The sequence below is a fragment of the Panulirus ornatus genome, chromosome 57 (genome assembly GCF_036320965.1).
Source record: "Panulirus ornatus isolate Po-2019 chromosome 57, ASM3632096v1, whole genome shotgun sequence".
Lineage (NCBI taxonomy): Eukaryota > Metazoa > Arthropoda > Malacostraca > Decapoda > Palinuridae > Panulirus > Panulirus ornatus.
This window is the reverse complement of record NC_092280.1, coordinates 6,274,178-6,299,908: the sequence shown is the minus strand read 5'-3', so window position 1 is coordinate 6,299,908 and position 25,731 is coordinate 6,274,178. Positions and strand designations below refer to the sequence as shown.

Below are 25,731 nucleotides of genomic sequence, written 5' to 3'. Positions count from 1 at the left end.
GGAGGTGGAAAGATGGAGTGAAAAAGATTTTGTGTGATCGGGGCCTGAACATGCAGGAGGGTGAAATGAGGGCAAGGAATAGAGTGAATTGGAGCGATGTGGTATACCGGGGTTGACGTGCTGTCAGTGGATTGAATCAAGGCATGTGAAGCGACTGGGGTAAACCATGGAAAGCTGTGTAGGTATGTATATTTGCGTGTGTGGACGTATGTATATACATGTGTATGGGGGTGGGTTGGGCCATTTCTTTCGTCTGTTTCCTTGCGCTACCTCGCAAACGCGGGAGACAGCGGCAAAAAAAAAAAAAAAAATATATATATATATATATATATATATATATATATATTTTTTTTTTTTTTTTTTTATACTTTGTCGCTGTCTCCCGCGTTTGCGAGGTAGCGCAAGGAAACAGACGAAAGAAATGGCCCAACCCCCCCCCCCCATACACATGTACATACACACGTCCACACACGCAAATATACATACCTACACAGCTTTCCATGGTTTACCCCAGACGCTTCACATGCCTTGATTCAATCCACTGACAGCACGTCAAACCCTGTATACCACATCGCTCCAATTCACTCTATTCCTTGCCCTCCTTTCACCCTCCTGCATGTTCAGGCCCCGATCACACAAAATCTTTTTCACTCCATCTTTCCACCTCCAATTTGGTCTCCCTCTTCTCCTCGTTCCCTCCACCTCCGACACATATATCCTCTTGGTCAATCTTTCCTCACTCATTCTCTCCATGTGCCCAAACCATTTCAAAACACCCTCTTCTGCTCTCTCAACCACGCTCTTTTTATTTCCACACATCTCTCTTACCCTTACGTTACTTACTCGATCAAACCACCTCACACCACACATTGTCCTCAAACATCTCATTTCCAGCACATCCATCCTCCTGCGCACAACTCTATCCATAGCCCACGCCTCGCAACCATACAACATTGTTGGAACCACTATTCCTTCAAACATACCCATTTTTGCTTTCCGAGATAATGTTCTCGACTTCCACACATTTTTCAAGGCTCCCAAAATTTTCGCCCCCTCCCCCACCCTATGATCCACTTCCGCTTCCATGGTTCCATCCGCTGACAGATCCACTCCCAGATATCTAAAACACTTCACTTCCTCCAGTTTTTCTCCATTCAAACTCACCTCCCAATTGACTTGACCCTCAACCCTACTGTACCTAATAACCTTGCTCTTATTCACATTTACTCTTAACTTTCTTCTTCCACACACTTTACCAAACTCAGTCACCAGCTTCTGCAGTTTCTCACATGAATCAGCCACCAGCGCTGTATCATCAGCGAACAACAACTGACTCACTTCCCAAGCTCTCTCATCCCCAACAGACTTCATACTTGCCCCTCTTTCCAGGACTCTTGCATTTACCTCCCTAACAACCCCATCCATAAACAAATTAAACAACCATGGAGACATCACACACCCCTGCCGCAAACCTACATTCACTGAGAACCAATCACTTTCCTCTCTTCCTACACGTACACATGCCTTACATCCTCGATAAAAACTTTTCACTGCTTCTAACAACTTGCCTCCCACACCATATATTCTTAATACCTTCCACAGAGCATCTCTATCAACTCTATCATATGCCTTCTCCAGATCCATAAATGCTACATACAAATCCATTTGCTTTTCTAAGTATTTCTCACATACATTCTTCAAAGCAAACACCTGATCCACACATCCTCTACCACTTCTGAAACCGCACTGCTCTTCCCCAATCTGATGCTCTGTACATGCCTTCACCCTCTCAATCAATACCCTCCCATATAATTTACCAGGAATACTCAACAAACTTATACCTCTGTAATTTGAGCACTCACTCTTATCCCCTTTGCCTCTGTACAATGGCACTATGCACGCATTCCGCCAATCCTCAGGCACCTCACCATGAGTCATACATACATTAAATATATATATATATATATATATATATATATACTCCAGTGTATATTGAGTGCTTTTACTTTCTCACCATATATGTACTATATATTCTCATGCAACAAGTGTTGTACATACAAAAGATGTAAGGGGATTTTCAAATTGAGGGATTGGGGTCTGTAAAATTATAATGTGCAGTTTATGGAATGCTATATGAAAAAAGATAATTAAGTAATTAAGAAAACTTAAAATGCATTGAGTTATAACAATTTGAGCAACAATCTCCCATGTTTTTTTGTATCATCCAAAAAAATATATGAATTATCAGTGTCTGGTCTGAAAATTTTTAAACTAATGCTAAAGAAACCATGGTATATTATAAATAGATCTAATGCCTCACTTTTAGTTTAGGTGATACGGTGCCATATTAAACTTAGCAAGTTTGTATTGCAAATGTTTTAGGTTCCTGACTCCTTACACGACACAGATTATTTGTATGAATATCTCTGTTTAACACCAGGGTTTTTGTTGTTTAATTCCTTAGTACATTTTCATACAAAATGTGTGCCTCCAATCTTAGTATGGCACAATTGTTCAGGGATATTCTACTGAGAATTTTTTATGAAATGTTCAGGTTATTTGACAGTTCAAATCACTTCATTCCTGTGGACTGTAGTAGTATAAAAATCCAGAACGATTTTATAAATGGATTTTATGTATATTCTTTAGGCTGCAATCATATTTTGTAGATGTAAGTTTACAAGGAACTTAATTCTACTTCAAATATAATGAAAATATCAGATGTATTGAAAGTTCAAATTATCAAAGTGCGGGTTTTCCTGGTTTTACTGTATAGAGGTATGGAGGTAAATAATAATTGCATTTATGCCATAATATACATTTAATAGATAATGATACACAAAAAATAACAAATTGATTTTGCTCATTTGTACAGAGTACTGTTGTCAGTGTATTGTGGCTAATGTTGTATGAAGGTATCTGCATTTCTGCCAAAGTGGGGTCCAGTGGAGGTCCTTATTGGTGATGTTGTATATGACGTCAAGCCGTTCCAAGTATTAGTATGTATTCTACATGCACCTTAGTAGCTATGTGCCAAAGTTAGTCTGTCACACCAGTAGATTTCAAGAATTTTTCTAAACAAATGTTGATGTGATGTGAGATTTATAATGATGTTGGTATGTTTTATTTAACTATGATGTCATATATTTTAGATTTTTGAAATGTTTATATTGTTTAATTATTTATAAGATACGTATTTATGTTTCTTTATATCTGATAGGTTGGCAATTATTCTGAAGTCTTTACATTTATAGTAGCCAATGATTACTGAAAGAATATAAAGTCATATGAAATGAAAGTGAAAATGCTGATATATATATATATATGTGTGTATATATATATATATATATATATATATATATATATATATATATATATATATATATATATATATTTCCCTGGGGATAGGGGAGAAAGAATACTTCCCACGTATTCCCTGCGTGTCGTAGAAGGCGACTAAAAGGGAAGGGAGCGGGGGGACTGGAAATCCTCCCCTCTCGTTTTTTTTTTTTTTTTAATTTTCCAAAAGAAGGAACAGAGAAGAGGGCCAGGTGAGGATATTCCCTCAAAGGCCCAGTCCTCTGTTCTTAACGCTACCTCGCTATCGCGGGAAATGGCGAATAGTATGAAAAAAAAAAAAAAAAAAATATATATATATATATATATATATATATATATATATATATATATATATATATAAATATATATATATATATATATATATATATATATATATATATATATATATATATATATATATATATATATATATATTTATATAAATATATATGTGAATAAGAGCAAGGTTATTAGGTAAAGTAGGGTTGAGGGTCAAGTCAATTGGGAGGTAAGTTTGAATGGAGAAAAACTGGAGGAAGTGAAGTGTTTTAGATATCTGGGAGTGGATTTGGCAGTGGATGGAACCATGGAAGCGGAAGTGAATCATAGGGTGGGGGAGGGGGCAAAAATTCTGGGAGCGTTGAAGAATGTGTGGAAGTCGAGAACATTATCTCGGGAAGCAAAAATGGGTATGTTTGAAGGAATAGTGGTTCCAACAATGTTGTTTGGTTGCAAGGCGTGGGCTATGGATAGAGTTGTGCGCAGGAGGGTGGATGTGCTAGAAATGAGATGTTTGAGGACAATATGTGGTGTGAGGTGGTTTGATTAAGTAATGATAGGGTAAGAGAGATGTGTGGTAATAAAAAGTGTGGTTGAGAGAGTAGAAGAGTGTATTTTGAAATGGTTTGGGCACATGGAGAGAATGAGTGAGGAAAGATTGACAAAGAGGATATATGTGTCAGAGGTGGAGGGAATGAGGAGAAGTGGGAGACCTAATTGGAAGTGGAAAGATGGAGTGAAAAAGATTTTGTGTGATCGGGGCCTGAATATGCAGGAGGGTGAAAGGCATGCAAGGAATAGAGTGAATTGGAACGATGTGGTATACAGTGGTCGACGTGCTGTAAATGGATTGAACCAGGGCATGTGAAGCATCTGGGGTATACCATGGAAAGTTCTGTGGGGCCTGGATATATATTTTCATATATATTTGCCATTTCCCACTTCAGCAAGGTAGCATCAAGAAGAGAGAACCAAGCCTTTGAGGGAAAATCTTCATGGGAGTTTCAGTTCGGAGCAGGCATCACAGACATAGAAGGATAGATAAATAGACAAACAACAAATAACATGAAACTACCAAAAACATCCAAGCAGTCAATTACCTTGGTGAAGTCCGTGCCATCCAAAGCTCCCTCATGTATGAAAGAATTCTTTAAGTTCATCTGCAGATAGTAAGCATTTGGATCCCTGGAATTCCAAAATTATTTCATAAACTTTCATACACAATCCTTTGTTACATTACACAGAAAGTTGAACATCACATATAAACTGAAACATGAGGAATCAAACAAAATAATCTTATAACCAGCCCTTGCCTTGTAATTTGTAATAACTTAGCTTAAGACTTCCAGTTTTTCAAAATTTGGCAAATCATACTAAAAATCATTTAGCTAAAATCAGTTGTGCTTGGTTATTTTAGTTAAGTGAGGTTTTCAGGTCAGAGATGATTTCCTCTCCCAACTGAAGAAACCACAGAAGATTATCTGATTCTATTACAAAAAATGATACATGATGGATTTTCAGATTTAGTGTCCATCTTTTCAGATTTTCTCACAAAGAACTGTTCAGTGCTGACAAAGTCCAACTGATTTTAAGATCTACATCTCATATATATGATGCCCGTTCCCTCCAGGAACTCCTATCAAGGGTTGGCCATGGCAAAAGAGTCTCCACTTCTCCCTGTCCCTACATACCTCCCTCGCATACACCATTCCAAGCATTCTTCCACTATTTCTCTCCCTCCAGTATTCCTCCACCCTATTTGCCCATGTCACAGGTGGTCTTCCTCTCACACTAGCCCCGTTAATTGTGCTATCATACACTCTCCTTGTAAACTCCCAGTCTTGCATTCTTTCCACATGCCCAAACCACCTCAAAAAATTGTGTTTCACCCATTCCGCCACTCAACAATTCATTCCCTTTGTTGTCCATGCCATACCATATCTCTCATACACCCTTTCATTTCTTTCTTCATTCTATCTAGTCACATCACATGCTCTTCTCAAATAGCTCATTTCCACAGCCTGGATTCTGGACCTCTGACTCATTCCATGTCCATGTTTTGGCTGCATAAGTCAAAGCCAGGAGGACTATGCTGTCCCTAAATCCTCTCACTTCCATACTTACACCTCTACCATTCATTATGGACTCCTTTGGAGGGAGAAGACCTTCAAGGAGACCACTCCTTGCCATCTGTTAATGATGATATACCCCTGCCAAAGGTGACTTCTTGTTTGCAGTTTAAATGCTTGCAAGTGGACTCTATTAACACTCGTTTACATGAATATCAGTAAATTTGCTATTCTCTGAAAGATTGCAAAAGAATGGATTGGCTATAAATACATCAGGTTATGATGACAAATATTTTTCATCATATGGAGCAAATTTCTTAGCAACCTACTGCATTTTCCTTGCAATAAACTAAATAAAACATTATTTCAGTATGAAATGTTTTCAAGCAATCTGAAAAGGTTTTGTGAACAATATAATTTTCATTACAGGTACTTTTGACTAAATAACTTGCCTGTTGCCATATGACAGGATGAGAAAGATCCACAGGAAGAAAGTATAAGCAAAGATCTCTTTCATGACTGCCCACATCTTCTTTTCTTTCAACCTGGCTTCCCTCAGTTTCTTCAAAGTCTCTTCATCCACCCTGTGATGCTGGAGTGTACGATTATGCCTGGTTCCTGCACAAAATAATTTAACATGAAGATGAGTTATGTCAGCTTCAGAACATCATTTACTTGTATGTTCTTCTCTACAGACTTTTTATGCCTAACTGCCTCTCCTACCTTACCAAGGTAGCATTATGAAAAAAAAATTAAAAGAGGGAAAGAGTGGCATTATTTACACACATCCACTCTCTACCTGTCATGTATAATGTACTGACACCAAGCCCCAGAGACTATTCTATGGTTAAGAGTAAATGTGAATAAGAGCAAGGCAATTAGGTACAGTAGGGTTGAGGGTCAAGTCAATTGGGAGGTAAGTTTGAATGGAGAAAAACTGGAGGAAGTAAAGTGTTTTAGATATCTGGGAGTGGATCTGGCAGCGGATGGAACCATGGAAGCGGAAGTGGATCATAGGGTGGGGGAGGGGGTGAAAATCCTGGGAGCCTTGAAGAATGTGTGGAAGTCGAGAACATTATCTCGGAGAGCAAAAATGGGTATGTTTGAAGGAATAGTGGTTCCAACAATGTTATATGGTTGCGAGGCGTGGGCTATGGATAGAGTTGTGCGCAGGAGGATGGATGTGCTGGAAATGAGATGTTTGAGGACAATGTGTGGTGTGAGGTGGTTTGATCGAGTAAGTAACGTAAGGGTACGAGAGATGTGTGGAAATAAAAAGAGCGTGGTTGAGAGAGCAGAAGAGGGTGTTTTGAAATGGTTTGGGCACATGGAGAGAATGAGTGAGGAAAGATTGACCAAGAGGATATATGTGTCGGAGGTGGAGGGAACGAGGAGAAGTGGGAGACCAAATTGGAGGTGGAAAGATGGAGTGAAAAAGATTTTGTGTGATCGGGGCCTGAACATGCAGGAGGGTGAAAGGAGGGCAAGGAATAGAGTGAACTGGATCGATGTGGTATACCGGGGTTGACGTGCTGTCAGTGGATTGAATCAGGGCATGTGAAGCGTCTGCGGTAAACCATGGAAAGCTGTGTAGGTATGTATATTTGCGTGTGTGGATGTATGTATATACATGTGTATGGGGGTGGGTTGGGCCATTTCTTTCGTCTGTTTCCTTGTGCTACCTCGCAAACGTGGGAGACAGCGGCAAAAAAAAAAAAAAAAAAAAAATGGCCTGGTTCAGTAAAAAAAAAAAAAGGGGGGAGGAAACAATCAAAATCAAAGCTCAAACCAGAAAAGAAATGAAATAAACTCATCTTATTCACAGCATTATCTCTTCAGTCTGGAAAATATCAAGTACTCTTTCAGAAACTTTCCTTTACTGCACTCCTCAAGTAGCTCGGTTTATGAATAATATCAATCTATCTATATCTCTGATGCCTCCTCCAATTGGAACACCTTCAAAGGGGTGGCCACAGCAACAGGGTCTCCATAACTAAAGAACTCCAGTGCTACTTCTTAGCCTTAAGTGCCTCACTGGCAGAGGGCAAGTCCAGTGCAGTGTTTGCAGAGGCTTCTACCTAATGTTCCTAATGACTACTTCTATCTAATGTTCATATCTAATGTTTCTAAATAATAATTCTGCCTAAATGTTCCTACCTACTACTTTTATCTAATGCTCCCACCATTTTACCAAAAGGCAAGGCTAGCGCACAGTGGTCACCGCAGGAAAATCTAGTGCTATGAAGAATGAGCAGCACAAGTTAAGTGTTGTCAAGTGTTACATATGACAAGGAGAGATTGACTGTTTGTGGACAGAATGCCAGAAGTTCACATGTTACTCAGGCAGAAAGAAGAGACAGCTATCTGGGTTAGGGAAGTGCAATTTGACAACCACTAAAGTGCTGGCTAACTAAGCAGATGTCACTAACCCTCCTGATATACAGGTGGGTAGTACTGGTGATATACCTCCCTGGTTGTTGGCTGCCTCCCAACTACTACCTACATTGCATCACATCATGGTGGATAAATCTACTTCTTTTTAATAGAAAAGTAATGTTGCTTTTCATTGTTTTAATCAATTCCCTGCAAAATTTGATCTCAGCAGCCTTCCAGGGAGAAAACCAGATGAAACATGCTCCTTGAATTGAATTTGAGTCCAAACCACTCTCATCAACATTATTCTTCTTCATTTTTACATAAAAAGGTTTAGAGAACTTTGGATTTAGATCAATATCTCAATCATTTCAGCTGCAAAAATATAGTTATATGTAGGGTTATATGATGTATATCTAAGCCTAAAGAGATATTCTAAGTAAAGCTCTTCAACTTTATAGGACCAGAATGCTCCTATGCATATTGCAATACCAAGATCATGGACAACCTCAACTGTTTTTAGGATGTGATCAGCAGCTGACTGATCTCTGGCAATATATCTTGCTTTCATAAGCTGTACTCTTTACTCTGGTATCAACGCTAATGAAATACACAGAGACCTATCAAGAAGGTATTACAGAAGGAATAAACTAAGTTACATGAACTATCTGCTTATTCAGTACACATCAAGAAAGGTGAGTGGTAGCAAAACAAAACTCTCCTTTGAACATAAACACATCTGTTAGTTGTTTTACATTATAAATGGGTTTATAGTGCTGCCTATGATGTATGACCTCAGATCGTAAAGCTGATGGCAAAGGAGAAATCACCTGCATGTAGCCATGACTGGTCTTGTTCTAGCTTAGGGTCCTCCTCATCCTCATCAACATCATCCTCATCCAGGTTAGAAGATTTGAAAATTGCACTCATCAGCATGGCCATCAAGAATATCTATACACATAAAATTACGAAGTGAAAGACAGAGTCATTAAAATGAAAAATATATTCTTAAAAGATAGATGTCCCTTTCAACAAATTTAATCACATCTAATGTTTTTTCTTTTTAAATCAAATACTTCAGTAAATGGCAGCTGCACCTTCACCTTACTCAAATGAAAAGGTCAAATAAAAAAGTAGTTACGATTCAATAGATACAGATATTCATATATCTATTATCATTTATGAATATTTATCTATTCATTTATTATACTTCGTCGCTGTCTCCCGCATCAGTGAAGTAGTGCAAGGAAACAGACGAAAGAATGACCCAACCCACCCACACACACACATGTATATACATACACGGACATATACATATATACACATTTTGGAAAGGATCACAATTTTGCGGGTGATCAAGATATTCCTATGAGTCCACAGGGAAAATGAAACATGATAAGTTCCCAAGTGCACTTTTGTGTAATAATCAAATCATCAGGGGAGACATAAGAGAGAAACAAAAGTCAGTTGATATGCATCGAAGAGACGAAGCTAGGACGCCATTTGGTAAACAACCACATGTTTACCAAGTGGCGTCCTAGCTTCATCTCTTTGATGTATATCAACTGACTTTTATTTCTCTCTTGTGTCTCCCCTGATGATGTGATTATTACATGAAAGTGAACTTGTGAACTTATCGTGTTTCATTTTCACCGTGGACTCATAGGAATATATACACATGTACATAATTCATACTTGCTGCCTTCATTCATTCCTGTCGATACCCTGCCACACATGAAATGACACCCCCTTCTCCCGCATGCGTGCAAGGTAGTATAAGGAAAAGACAACAAAGGCCACATTCGTTCACACTCAGTCTCTAGCTGTCATATATAATGCACCGAAACCACAGCTCCCTTTCCACATCCAGGCCCCACAGAACTTTCCATGGTTTACCCCATACGCTTCACATGCCCTGGTTCAATCCACTGACAGCATGTTGACCCTGGTATACCACATCGTTCCAATTTACTCTATTCCTTGCATGCCTTTCACCCTCCTGCATGTTCAGGCCCCCATCACTCAAAATCTTTTTCACTCCATCTTTCCACCTCCATTTTGGTCTTCCACTTCTCGTTCCCTCCACCTCTGACACATATATCCTCTTTGTTAATCTTTCCTCACTCACTCTCTCCATGTGACCAAACCATTACAATACACCCTCTTTTGCTCTGTCAACCACACTCTTTTTATTACCAGACATCTCTCTTACCCTTTCACTACTTAATCGATCAAACCACCTCACACCACATATTGTCCTTAAACATCCCATTCACAACACATCCACCCTCCTCCGCACAATCCTATCTATAGCCCACACCTCGCAGAATGGAAAAAGGTGAAAGCAAAGGACGTAAGGGGAGTGGGGTAGGAATGAGATGAATTTAGGGAAGAAGTGATGGCTTGCGCAAAAGATCCTTGTGGCATGAGAAGCGTGGGAGGTGGGCAGATTAGAAAGGGTTGTGACTGGTGGGATGAGAAGTAGGATTATTAGTGAAAGAGAAGAGAGAGGCATTTGGACAAGTTTTACTAGGAAATAGTGCAAATGACTCGGAGATGTATAAAAGAAAGAGGCAGGAGGTCAAGAGAAAGGTGCAAAAGGTGAAAAAGAGGGAAAATGAGAGTTGGGTGAGAGAGTATCATTAAATTTTAGGGAGATTAAAAACATGTTTTGGAAGGAGGTAAATAAAGTGCATAAGACAAGAGAACAAATGGGAACATCGGTAAAGGGGGCTAATGGGGAGATAATAACAAGTAGCAGTGATGAGAGAAGGAGATGGAGTGAGTATTTTGAAGGTTTGTTGAATGTGTTAGATGACAGAGTGGCAGATATAGGGTGTTTTGGTCGAGGTGGTGTGTGAAGTGAGAGGGTCGAGGAGAATGTTTCGGTAAACAGAGAAGAGGTAGTGAAAGCTTTGCAGAAGATGAAAGCCAGCAAGGCGGCGGGTTTGGATGGTACTGCAGTGGAATTTATCAAAAAAGGGGGTGACTGTGTTATTGACTGGTTGGTGAGGATATTCAGTGTATGTATGGCTCATGGTGAAGTGCCTGAGGATTGGCAGAATGCATGCATAGTGCCACTGTACAAAGGCAAAAGGGATAAAGGTGAGTGTTCAAATTACAGAGGCATAAGTTTGTTGAGTATTCCTGGGAAATTATATGGGAGGGTATTGATTGAGAGGGTGAAGGCATGTATAGAGCACCAGATTGGTTTCAGAAGTGGTAGAGAATGTGTGAATCAGGTGTTTACTTTGAAGAATGTCTGTGAGAAATACTTAAAAACAAATGGATTTGTAAGCAGCATTTATGGACCTGGAGAAGGCATATTATATAGTTGATAGAGATGCTCTGTGGCAGGTATTAAGAGTATATGGTGTGGAAGGCAAGTTGTTAGAAGCAGTGAAAGGTTTTTATCGAGGATGTAAGGCATGTGTACGAGGAGGAAGAAAGGAAAGTGAGTGGTTCCCATTGAATGTCAGTCTGCGGCAGGGGTGCGTGATGTCGCTGTGGTTGTTTAATTTGTTTATGGATGGGGTTGTTAGGGAGGTGAATGCAAGAGTTTTGGAGAGAGGGGCAAGTATGCAGTCTGTTGTGGATGAGAGGGCTTGGGAAGTGAGTCAGTTGAGGTTCACTAATGATACAAAGCTGGTGGCTGATTCGGGTGAGAAACTGAAGAAGCTGGTGACTGAGTTTGGTAAAGTGTGTGAAAGAAGAAAGCTGAGATTAAATGTGAATAAGAGCAAGGTGGTTAGGTTTAGTAAGGTTGAGGGACAAGTCAACTGAGAAGTAAGTTTGAATGGAGAAAACTGGAAGAAGTGAAGTGTTTAGATATCTGGGAGTGGGTTTGGCAGCGGATGGAACCATGAAAGCGGAGGTGAGTCACAGGGTGGGGGAGGGGGCAAAGGTTCTGGAAGCATTGAAGAAAGTGTGGAAGGCGAGAACATTATCTCGGAAAACAGAAATGGGTATGTTTGAAGAAATAGTGGTTCCAACAATGTCATAAATATATACATTATTTATAAATATATATATGTGTATGTGGGTGGGTTGAGTCATTCTTTCGTCTGTTTCCTGACGACTAAGTATAATAAAAAAATATAAAATATATACATATATTTTTGCTTTGTCTCTGTCTCCCGCATTAGCGAGGTAGCACAAGGAAACAGACGAAAGAATGGCCCAACCCACCCACATACACATGTATATACATACAAGTCCACACACGTAAATATACATACCTATACATCTCATCGTATACATACATATACACACACAGACATATACATATATACACATGTACATAATTCATAGTCTGCCTTTATTCATTCCCATCGCCACCCTGCCACACATGAAAATAACAACCCCCTCCCCCCTAATGTGTGCGAGGTAGCGCTAGGAAAAGACAACAAAGGCCACATTCCTTCACACTGTCTCTAGCTGTCATGTAATAATGCACCAAAACCACAGCTCCCTTTCCACATCCAGGCCCCACAGAACTTTCCATGGTTTACCCCAGACGCTTCACATGCCCTGGTTCAATCCATTGACAGCATGTCGGCCACGGTATACCACATCGTTCCAATTCACTCTATTCCTTGCACTCCTTTCACCCTCCTGCATGTTTAGGCCCCGGATCACTCAAAATCTTTTTCACTCCATCTTTCCATCTCCAATTCGGTCTCCCAATTCTCCTCATTCCCTCCGCATCTGACACATATATCCTCTTGGTCAATCTTTCCTCACTTATTCTCTCCATGTGACCAAACCATTTCAAAACACCCACTTCTGCTCTCTCAACCACACTCTTTTTATTACCACACATCTCTCTTACACTATTATTACTTACTCGATCAAACCACCTCACACCACATATTGTCCTCGAACATCTCATTTCCAACACATCCACCCTCCTCCACACAACTCTATCCATAGCCCACGCCTCGCAACCATATAACATTGCTGGAACCACTAATCCTTCAAACATACCCATTTTTGCTTTCTGAGATAATGTTCTTGACTTCCACACATTCATCAATGCTCCCAGAACCTTCGCCCCCTCCCCCACCCTATGATTCACTTCCGCTTCCATGGTTCCATCCGCTGCCAGATCCACTCCCAGATATCTAAAACACTTCACTTCCTCCAGCTTTTCTCCATTCAACCTTACTTCCCAATTGACTTGTCCTCCAACCCTACTGTACCTAATAACCTTGCTCTTATTCACATTTACTCTCAGCTTTCTTCTTTCACACACTTTACCAAACTCAGTCATCAGCTTCTGCAGTTTCTCACATGAATCAGCCACCAGCACTGTATCATCCACAAACAACAACTGACTCACTTCCCAAGCTCTCTCATCCACAACAGACTGCATACTTGCCCCCTTTTCCAAAACTCTTGCATTCACCTCCCTAACAACCCCATCCATAATCAAATTAAACAACCATGGAGACATCACACACCCTTGCCGCAAACCTACATTCACTGAGAACCAATCACTTTCCTCTCTTCCTACACGTACACATGCCTTACATCCTAAATAAAAACTTTTCACTACTTCTAACAACTTGCCTCCCACACCATATATTCTTAATACCTTCCACAGAGCATCTCTATCAACTCTATCATATGCCTTCTCCTGATCCCTAAATGCTACATATAAATTCATTGGCTTTTCTAAGTATTTCTCACATACATTCTTCAAAGCAAACACCTGATCCACACATCCTCTACCACTTCTGAAACCACACTGCTCTTCCCCAATCTGATGCTCTGTATATGCCTTCACCCTCTCAATCAATACCCTCCCATATAATTTCCCAGGAATACTCAAAAAACTTATACCTCTGTAATTTGAGCATTCACTTTTATCCCCTTTGCCTTTGTACAATGGCACTATGTAAGCATTCCGCCAATCCTCAGGCACCTCACCATGAGTCATACATACATCAAATAACCTTACCAACCAGTCAATAATACAGTCAGCCCCGTTTTTGATAAATTCCACTGCAATACCATCCCAAACCCGCTGCCTTGCTGGCTTTCATCTTCCGCAAAGCTTTTACTACCTCTTCCCTGATTACCAAATCATTTTCCCTAACTCTCTCACTTTGCACGCCACCTCGACCAAAACACCCTATATCTGCCACTCTATCATCAAACACATTCAACAAACCTTCAAAATACTCACTCCATCTCCTTCTCACATCACTGCTACTTGTTATCACCTCCCCATTAGCCCCCTTCACTGAAGTTCCCATTGATTCCCTTGTCTTACGCACTTTATTTACCTCCTTCCAGAACATCTTTTTATTCTCCCTAAAATTGAATGATACTCTCTCACCCTAACTCATTTGCCTTCTTTTACACCTCTTGCATCTTTCTCTTGACCTCCTGCCTCTTTCTTTTATACATCTCCCAATCATTTGCATTATTTCCTTGCAAAAATCATCCAAATGCCTCTCTCTTCTCTTTCACTAATAATCTTACTTCTTCATCCCACCACTCACTACCCTTTCTAATCTGCCCACCTCCCACGCTTCTCATGCCACAAGCATCTTTTGTGCAAGCCATTACTGCTTTCCTAAATACATCCCATTCCTCCCCCACTCCCCTTACCTCCCTTGTTCTCACCTTTTTCCATTCTGTACTCAGTCTCTCCTGGTACTTCCTCAGACAAGTCTCCTTCCCAAGCTCACTTACTCTCACCATTCTTTTCATCCGAACATTCTCTCTTCTTTTCTGAATACCTCTACAAATCTTCACCTTCGCCTCCACAAGATAGTGATCAGACATCCCTCCAGCTGCGCCTCTCAGCACATTAACATCCAAAAGTCTCTCTTTCACGTGCCTACCAATTAACTCATAATCCAATAACGCTCTCTGGCCATCTCTCCTACTTACATACATATACATATGTATATATCTCTTTTTAAACCAGGTATTCCCAATCACTAGTCCTTTTTCAGCACATAAATCTACAAGCTCTTCACCATTTCCATTTACAACACTGAACACCCCATGTACACTGATTATTCCCTCAAATGTCAAATTACTCACCTTTGCATTCAAATCACCCATCACTATAACCCGGTCTTGTGCATCAAAACTACTAGCACACTCACTCAGCTGCTCCCAAAACACTTGCCTCTCATGATCTTTCTTCTCATGCCCAGGTGCATATGCACCAATAATCACCCATCTCTCTCCATCCACTTTCAGTCTTACCCATATCAATCTAGAGTTTACTTTCTTACACTCTATCACATACTCCCACCACTCCTGTTTCAGGAGTAGTGCTACTCCTTCCCTTGCTCTTGCCCTCTCACTAACCCCTGACTTTACTCCCAAGACATTCCCAAACCACTCTTCCCCTTTACCCTTGAGCTTTGTTTCACTCAGAGCCAAAATATCCAGGTTCCTTTCCTCAAACATACTACCTATCTCTCCTTTTTTCTCATCTTGTTTACATCCACACACATTTAGACACCCCAATCTGAACCTTCGAGGAGGATGAGCACTCCCCGTGTGACTCCTTCTTCTGTTTCCCCTTTTAGAAAGTTAAAATACAAGGAGGGGAGGGTTTCCAGCCCCCCGCTCCCGTCCCCTTTAGTCGCCTTCTACGACACGTGAGGAATGCGTGGGAAGTATTCTTTCTCCCCTATCCCCTATATACATATAGATACAGATGTACATATACATATTCCTAAAAGCACCAAACAGTTACCATGTGAGGAGAGATAAAGACTGGAAAGACCTATGTGTAATGACTGTTATAAATCTTTAGGTGATGTGTTGGGTTGCTGCTTTAATTTTTTGCATGCTTCTTAATGCAAAATCAAACTGCTTTCCCATGGGTGAAATGGCAGGTTAAAATCACGGTCAAAGTATGGGTAGAAGAAACATTAGAGTGCTTTTACTGTATCCCAGGGGATAGGGGTGAAAGAATACTTCCCATGTTTTCCCTTTGTGTTGTAGAAGGTGGCTAAAAGGGGAGGGAGTGAGAGTTGGAAATCCTCCCTACCTGTTCTACTTTTCCAAAAGAAGGAGCAGAGAAGGGAGCCAAGTGAAGATTTTTCACTATAAGGCTCTGTCATCTGTTCCTCATGCTACCTCATCAAAGTGGGACACGACAAATATGTGTGAAAGAAAGGAAAAAAGAAAAGCAATAGTTGTTTTTCTGAAAAGGAATTTAGATAGTGATATGTGATCAGATAGTAGAAGACTACTGCATCATGTCACAGTTTAATAAATCAAGATACCCAGTTTGAAAATATTAGGACCATAAAATCAATGAAAGATGGACAAACAAAAAACTTGATATAGGAATATACGATACAGGAACTTTTGTGCATCTTGGGCAACTGGCACAATGATAAAAGTTAAGTCAGTTCCCTTGCATAAGATTAATACACACAATTTGGAGGAAAAGAGAGATGAATTACAATCAAAAGATGAAAAATACAAAAACAAAACTAGAAATGGAAACTTTACCTTCAATGGCTGGATAAAAAGAACAGATGAGAAGAAAGAAATGATAAGGGATGTAACCCATTTGGTAGCCTTTGAATTGCCAAACATAATGCCATACATCAGAAGAAAGAAGCAGGAAGCAACGATGCAGATCACAACCAAAACCCAGGCTATCAGTGAGCACCACCAAGGCAGGGTGAATTTCTTCTTTATTCTGTGATTAAAAGATTACATCATTTATCATTACAGAGCATAGCAATATCTAATTTAGGGAAGTTTTTAAAAACTGATCAAGAGAAAAACAAGAAAATTCAGAATAATCTTACAATCATCATGTTCATCATTAACTAGACTTTGACCAAATAATATGCATTGATAGATACTTGTAGTACTTTTTTCTTCGATTCCATATGAGAATTATTAAGCAGTTTTGTTCTGAGGAGAATCATGAATACCAAAATACATACTGCTTTTTCTCAATTATTTTCTTTGGAGATGAGTTAGGTGGATGTTGCACTGGAGGCATTGATAGAGTACTTCTGGCACTTTCTGACTGCTTAGATAATCCTGAAAATGGTGGTTTACATGTTGACATTCTTAGGAATTTCTTTTGGAGGAAGCAAATACAGTCCAACATTAGTATTGATAACACATTTCTGCCTATTCAAGAAGAGGCATTGAACAAATGTATCATGATTAGCTAAGGAAAACAAAAAAATATCACAAGATCAAATTTGCTGGCATGAATTTTATTGAAAAGGAAAGTGGAAAAAGAGCTAACCTATATATGTTTGTAGTTACACATGAGGGAATGAATCAGACCTCTATGCAGCTTGACTAACTCCTCTTGTAATTTTTGCAAACAGACTGCTATTTCAAGTAATGAGCTCTTTACAAGAACTATCAAAGGGTACAGTAATGTCCAGTGAAGGGATGAAATCAAGAGGCTGAATAAAAGAATCTTCATAGGAAATACTGTGGTCAGGGAGATATGTAAAGAGAAACAACAGGAAAGTGTAATTTGAAAGGAATGAATGTAAGTAACTTGTATATGCCACAGTGAGAGACCTTGTGTGGGTCCAAACCAAGAGATGGTAAAGTATGGATGAAGACAAGATAAAGAGGTAAGGAAGGCTGATGTTCAAAGGAAGTAGAAAGGTGTAAATTTGCTTCATCAGCATAGGATTTAAAAGGGTTACTTATAAAGTGATCACTGAACAGGAGAACAAATAGGATATGAATATGGCAGAAGTATAAGGAACACCACATATGATAAATAGTAGGAAATGAAGCTTTCAATAATTACAGCAAAGAAACAACTGAAAAGTCAGAATTGTTGAATTACAAGTAAGACATATTCTAAACCCTAAATAAAATCTATAAAGATATCACAGGCATTTCAAACTGCCCACCATAAACCATACTGGTAATCAGAAAGAGGTCTCCAGCTACAATGTGTTTTGTAAGGTTATACACAACAATACATTCAAAGGCTTTTATTTTTTATTTATTTTTATTTATTATAATTTGTCACTGTTTCCCTCGTTAGTGAGGCAGTGCAAGGAAACAGACGAAAGAATGGGCCATCCCACCCACATGCACATGTATACACATGCATGTCCACACACACACATATACATACCTATAGATCTCAATGCATACATATATATATACACACACACACAGACATATACATATAAACACATGTACCTAATTCACAACTGCTGCCCTTATTCATTCCCGTCACCACCCTGCCACACGAAATGACAACCCCCTCCCCCCACATGTGCGTGAGGTAGCGCTAGAAAAAGACAACAAAGGCCACATTAGTTCACACTCAGTCTCTAGCTGTCATGTATAATGCACCAAAACCACAGCTCCCTTTCCACATCCAGGCCCCACAAAACTTTCCATGGTTTACCCCAAATGCTTCACATGCCTTGATTCAATCCATTGACAGCACGGTGACCCTGGTATACCACAATGTTCCAATTCACTCTATTCCTTGCATGCCTTTCACCCTCCTGAATGTTCAGGCCCCGATCACTCAAAATCTTTTTCACTCCATCTTTCCACCTCCAATTTGGTCTCCCACTTCTCGTTCCCTCCACCTCTGACACCTATATCATCTTTGTCAATCTTTCCTCACTCATTCTCTCCATGTGACCAAACCATTTCAAAACACCCTCTTCTGCTCTCTCAACCACACTCTTTTTATTACCACACATCTCTCTTACCCTTTCATTTCTTACTTGATCAAACCACCTCACACCACATACTGTCCTCAAACATCTCATTTCCAGCACATCCACCCTCCTTCACACAACTCTATCTATAGCCCACGACTCACAACCATACAACATTGTTGGAACCACTAAACCTTCAAACATACCCATTTTTGCTTTCCAAGATAACATTCTTGACTTCCACACATTTTTCAACGCTCTAAGAATTTTCGCCCCCTCCCCCACCCTATGATTCACTTCCGCTTCCATGGTTCCATCTGCTGCCAGATCCACTTCCAGATATCTAAAACACTTCACTTTCTCCAGTTTTTCTCCATTCAAACTTACCTCCCAACTGACTTGTCCCTCAACCCTACTGTACCTAATAACCTTGCTCTTATTCACATTTACTCTTAACTTTCTTCTTTCACATACTTTACCAAACTCAGTCACCAGCTTCTGCAGTTTCTTACCGGAACCAGCCACTAACGCTGTATCATCGGCGAACTACTACTGACTAACTTCCCAAGCTCTCTCATCCACAATATACTGCATACTTGCCCCTCTTTCCAAAACTCTTGCATTCACCTCCCTAACAACCCCATCCATAAACAAATTAAACAACCATGGAGACATCATGCACCCCTGCTGCAAACCTACATTCACTGAGAACCAATCACTTTCCTCTCTTCCTACACGTACACATGCCTTACATCCTCGATAAAAACTTTTCACTGCTTCTAACAACTTGCCTCCCACACCATATATTCTTAATACCTTCCACAGAGCATCTCTATCAACTCTATCATATGCTTTCTCCAGATCCATAAATGCTACGTACAAATCCATTAGCTTTTCTAAGTATTTCTCTCATACATTCTTCAAAGCAAACACCTGATCCACACATCCTCTACTACTTATGAAACTACACTGCTCTTCCCCAATCTGATGCTCTGTACGTGCCTTCACCCTCTCAGTCAATACCCTCCCATATAATTTCCCAGGAATACTCAACAAACTTATACCTCTGTAATTTGAACACTCACTTTTATCCCATTTGCCTTTGTACAATGGCAATATGCAAGCATTCTGCCAATCCTCAGGCACCTAACCATGAGTCATACATACATTAAATAACCTTACCAACCAGTCAATAATACAGTCACTTCCTTTTTTAATAAATTCCACTGCAATACCATCCAAACCCGCTGCCTTTCTGGCTTTCATCTTCCGCAAAGCTTTTACTACCTCTTCTCTGTTTACCAAATCATTCTCCCTAACCCTCTCACTTTGCAAAGTAAAATTCAAAACTAAAGGTGATAGTGAAATGAATCATTGTGATTCAACCTTCTTCACAACATGCTTTAGCTATGCATGGATCCACAAGGATGGAGAAGCACTAGTCTTAAATCAAAGGTAAGATATTACAGCCCAGAGGCATAATCCTTTAGAAGAAGAGGACACCATCCCCTTGGAGTTCCAAGTGGGAACAGGCATCAGAGATATACATAGAAAGACAGATTGAGATATAGATTAACAGAAGCATACTACTTTGTCTGTATGCTTTACATACCTCTATAGAAAGGCTTCTACAGGAAGAGATAACAGGAATGGCCATATGGTGAATGAGTGATAAGTCTGGAAAGGGAATGTCAAAATCATTAAAAGAAAACTAAGAGGAAAAAGAAGAGAAAGGGTACTGTGATTTTACCTGTAAGAAAGATTGTCATAGTTTTACTGTACGGAAATGGAATTGTGGAGAAATGGTTTATATTCAGGTGTCCAAGATATTCTTAGCACACGACCAGCATGGTCTATTATTTGAAGAAGAATGATCAGCATACTTCTTTCAAATAAAGGGTGAGTGAGAGTCAGATAAAGGCTGTGTCATCATACTTGACACATATGATCCACTGTCCATATGGATTCAGGAGAGGGTGATGAAATCACAGATGAACATGAGGAATAGTTTTAAAAGGGATGAATGTGGGTATGTGGGTCTTACTGATGGACAAAGAAGATGAAAGGTATGAAAGATAAAAAATGAAGGAATACATCAACCACGTTGTCTGAAAAAGGCTCTACAGAGACCATCTTGATCTGAAAGATAAAACTGTCACACTGCATATGTAGCAGATATACAAACAAATACAGAACAATATCAGAAATATAAAAAACTAAACACTATGATGAGAACAATACATTCATACATAGTAACCAATAAAATCAAGTGACTTACGTGTTTGCTCAACTGCCTGTTCAATGCGGGACTTACGAAGGTTTCTTGGACGGGATTTTCGGAATAGGAGTACAATGAGGAATGACGGTGGAAATACTATCAGATTACTCACAACTCCAACACCAATCTGTGTTCAAGAATTAGTGTTTAATATAATAATAATGGAAAATTTCAGTGGTCTACACACAAAATCTGCAAAAAAATTTAATGGCTTTTTTTTTAACTTTTTCATTATACTTTGTCGCTGTCTCCTGCATTATTGAGGTAGCGCAAGGAAACAGATGAAAGAATGGCCCAACCCACCCACATACACATGTATATACATACACATCCACACACACACATATACATACCTATACATTTCAACGTATACATATATATACATATACAGACATATACATATATACACATGTGCACAATTCATACGTGATGCCTTTATTCATTCCCATCGCCACCCCACCACATGTGAAATGCCAAACACCCCCCCCCCCCCCCGCATGCATGCGAGATAGCACTAGGTAAAGACAACAAAGGTCACATTCGTTCACACTCAGTCTCTAGCTGTCATGTAATAATGCACCGAAACCATAGTTCCCTTTCCATACCCAGGCCCCACAGAACTTTCCAAGGTTTACCCCAGATGCTTCACATGCCCTGGTTCAATCCATTGACAGCATGTCGACCCCGGTATACCACATCGTTCTAATTCACTCTACTCCTTGCAAGCCTTTCACCCTCCTGCACGTTCAGGCCCCGATCGCTCAAAATCTTTTTCACTCCATCCTCCCACCTCTAATTTGGTCTCCCACTTCTCCTCGTTTCCTCCACCTCTGACACATATATCCTCTTGGTCAATCTTCCCTCACTCATTCTCTCCATGAGACAAAACCATTTCAATACACCCTCTTCTGCTCTCTCAACCACACTCTTTTATTACCATACATCTCTCTTACCCTTCATTACTTATTCGATCAAACCACCTCACACGACATATTGTCCTCAAACATTTCATTTCTGACACATCCATCCTCCTCTGCACAACCCTATCCATAGCCCATGCCTCGCAACTATACCCATTTTTGCTTTACAAGATAATGTTCTTGCCTTCCACACATTTCTCAATGCTCCCAGAACTTTCGCCCCCTCCCCCACCCTGTGACTCACTTCCGCTTCTATGGTTTCATCTGCTGCCAAATCCACTCCCAGATATCTAAAACACTTCACTTCCTCCAGTTTTTCTCCATTCAAACTTACCTCCCAACTGACTTGCCCCTTAACCCTACTGTACCTAATAACCTTGCTCTTATTCACATCTACTTTCAGCTTTCTTCTTTCACACACTTTACCAAACTGTCACCAGCTTCTGCAGTTTCTCACCCAAATCAGCCACCAGCGCTGTATCATCAGCGAACAACAACTGACTCACTTCCTCTCATCCACAACAGACTGCATACTTACCTCTCTCTCCAAAACTCTTGCCCTCACCTCCCTAATAACCCCATCCATAAACAAATCAAACAACCATGGAGACATCATGCACCCTTGCCACAAACTGACTTTCACTGAGAACCAATCACTTTCCTCTCTTCCTACTCGTAAACATGCATTACATCCTCGATAAAAACTTTTCACTGCTTCTAGCAACTTGCCTCCCACACCATATACTCTTAATACCTTCCATAGAGCATCTCTATCAACTTGATCATATGCCTTTTCCAGATCCATAAATGATACATGCAAATCCATTTGTTTTTTAAGTATTTCTCACATACATTCTTCAAAGCAAACACCTGATCCACACATCCTCTACTACTTCTGAAACCTCACTGCTCTTCCCCAATCTGCTGCTCTGTACATGCCTTGACCCTCCCAATCAATACCCTCCCATATAATTTCACAGGAATACTCAACAAACATATACCTCTGTAATTTGAACACTCACCTTTATGCCCTTTGCCTTTATACAATGGCATTATACATGCATTCCGCCAATCCTCAGGCACTTTGCCATGAGCCATACATACACTGAATATCCTCACCAACCACTCAACAACACAGTCACCCCCTTTTTAAAATTAAAATTCCACTGCAATACCATCCAAATCCGCCGCCTTGCAGGCTTTCATCTTCCACAAAGCTTTCACTACCTCTTCTCTGTTTACCAAATCATTCTCCCTGACACTCTCACTTTGCACACCCCCTTGACCAAAACACCCTACATCTGCCATTCTAACATCTAACTCATTCAACAAACCTTCAAATTACTCACTCCATCTCCTTCTTACATCACCACTACTTGTTATTTCCTCCCCATTAGCCCCTTTCACTGATGTTCCCATTTTTTCTCTTGTCTTACGCACTTTATTTACCTCCTTCCAAGGCATCTTTTTATTTATATTTGCTCTGTCGCTGTCTCCCGCCTTTGCGAGGTAGCGCAAGGAAACAGACGAAAGAAATGGCCCAACCCACCCCCATACACATGTATATACATACAAGTCCACCCACGCAAATATACATACCTATACATCTCAATGTACACATATAGATACACACACAGATACATACATATATACCCATGCACACAATTCACACTGTCTGCCCCCATTCACTCCCATCGCCACCTCGCCACACATGGAATACCATCCCCCTCCCCCCTCATGTGTGTGAGGTAGCGCTAGGAAAAGACAACAAAGGCCCCATTCGTTCACACTCAGTCTCTAGCTGTCATGCAATAATGCCCGAAACCACAGCTCCCTTGCCACATCCAGGCCCCACACAACTTTCCATGGTTTACCCCAGACACTTCACATGTCCTGATTCAATCCACTGACAGCACGTCAACCCCGGTATACCACATCGATCCAATTCACTCTATTCCTTGCCCGCCTTTCACCCTCCTGCATGTTCAGGCCCCGATCACTCAAAATCTTTTTCACTCCATCTTTCCACCTCCAATTTGGTCTCCCACTTCTCCTCATTCCCTCCACCTCCGACACATATATCCTCTTGGTCAATCTTTCCTCACTCATTCTCTCCATGTGCCCAAACCATTTCAAAACACCCTCTTCTGCTCTCTCAACCACGCTCTTTTTATTTCCACACATCTCTCTTACCCTTACATTACTTACTCGATCAAACCACCTCACACCATACATTGTCCTCAAACATCACATTTCCAGCACATCCACCCTCCTGTGCACAACTCTATCCATAGCCCACGTCTCGCAACCATACAACATTGTTGGAACCACTATTCCTTCAAACATACCCATTTTTGCTTTCCGAGATAATGTTCTCGACTTCCACACATTTTTCAAGGCTCCCAGGATTTTCGCCCCCTCCCCCACCCTATGATTCACTTCCGCTTCCATGGTTCCATCTGCTGCCAGATCCACTCCCAGATATCTAAAACACTTTACTTCCTCCAGTTTTTCTCCATTCAAACTTATCTCCCAATTGAATTGACTCTCAACCCTACTGAACCTAATAACCTTGCTCTTATTCACATTTACTCTTAACTTTCTTCTTTCACACACTTTACCAAACTCAGTCACCAGCTTCTGCAGTTTCTCACATGAATCAGCCACCAGCACTGTATCATCAGCGAACAACAACTGACTCACTTCCCAAGCTCTCTCATCCACAACAGACTTCATACTTGCCCCTCTTTCCAAAACTCTTGCATTCACCTCCCTAACAACCCCATCCATAAACAAATTAAACAACCATGGAGACATCACACACCCCTGCCGCAAACCTACAATCACTAAGAACCAATCACTTTCCTCTCTTCCTACACGTACACATGCCTTACATCCTCGATAAAAACTTTTCACTGCTTCTAACAACTTTCCTCCCACACCATATATTCTTAATACCTTCCACAGAGCATCTCTATCAACTCTATCATATGCCTTCTCCAGATCCATAAATGCTACGTACAAATCCATTTGCTTTTCTAAGTATTTCTCACATACATTCTTCGAAGCCAACACCTGATCCACACATCCTCTACCACTTCTGAAACCACACTGCTCTTCCCCAATCTGATGCTCTGTACATGCCTTCACCCTCTCAATCAATTCCCTCCCATATAATTTACCAGGAATACTCAACAAACTTATACCTCTGTAATTTGAGCACTCACTCTTATCCCCTTTGCCTTTGTACAATGGCACTATGCACACATTCCGCCAATCCTCAGGCACCTCACCATGAGTCATACATACATTAAATAACCTTACCAACCAGTCAACAATGCAGTCACCCCCTTTTTTAATAGATTCCACTGCAACACCATCCAAACCTGCTGCCTTGCCGGCTTTCATCTTCCGCAAAGCTTTTACTACCTCTTCTCTGTTTACCAAATCATTTTCCCTAACTCTCTCACTTTGCACACCACCTCGACCAAAACACCCTATATCTCCCACTCTATCATCAAACACATTCAACAAACCTTCAAAATACTCACTCCATCTCCTTCTCACATCACCACTACTTGTTATCACCTCCCCAATAGCACCCTTCACTGAAGTTCCCATTTGCTCCCTTGTCTTACGCACTTTATTTACCTCCTTCCAGAACATCTTTTTATTCTCCCTAAAATTTAATGATTTTCTCTCACCCCGACTCTCATTTGCCGTCTTTTTTATCTCTTGCACCTTTCTCTTGACCTACTCCCTCTTTCTTTTATACATCTCCCAGTCGTTTGTACTATTTCCCTGCAAAAATTGTC

The 25,731-nt window shown here is 40.4% G+C and overlaps 1 protein-coding gene across 1 annotated transcript in view; it reads right to left on the bottom strand.

Moving 5' to 3' along the window:
• The window catches only part of LOC139766169 (polycystin-1-like), a 303,003-nt gene that overhangs the window by 55,270 nt on the left and 222,002 nt on the right, over window positions 1–25,731 (bottom strand). The window contains exons 46-51 of the mRNA XM_071694439.1: window positions 20,997–21,123; window positions 17,000–17,099; window positions 16,554–16,746; window positions 8,891–9,011; window positions 6,140–6,305; window positions 4,719–4,803 (exon numbers count right to left, since the gene is read on the bottom strand). Of these exons, the coding sequence (XP_071550540.1) occupies window positions 4,719–4,803; window positions 6,140–6,305; window positions 8,891–9,011; window positions 16,554–16,746; window positions 17,000–17,099; window positions 20,997–21,123 (792 nt within the window). The remainder of the gene's footprint in view (window positions 1–4,718; window positions 4,804–6,139; window positions 6,306–8,890; window positions 9,012–16,553; window positions 16,747–16,999; window positions 17,100–20,996; window positions 21,124–25,731) is intronic.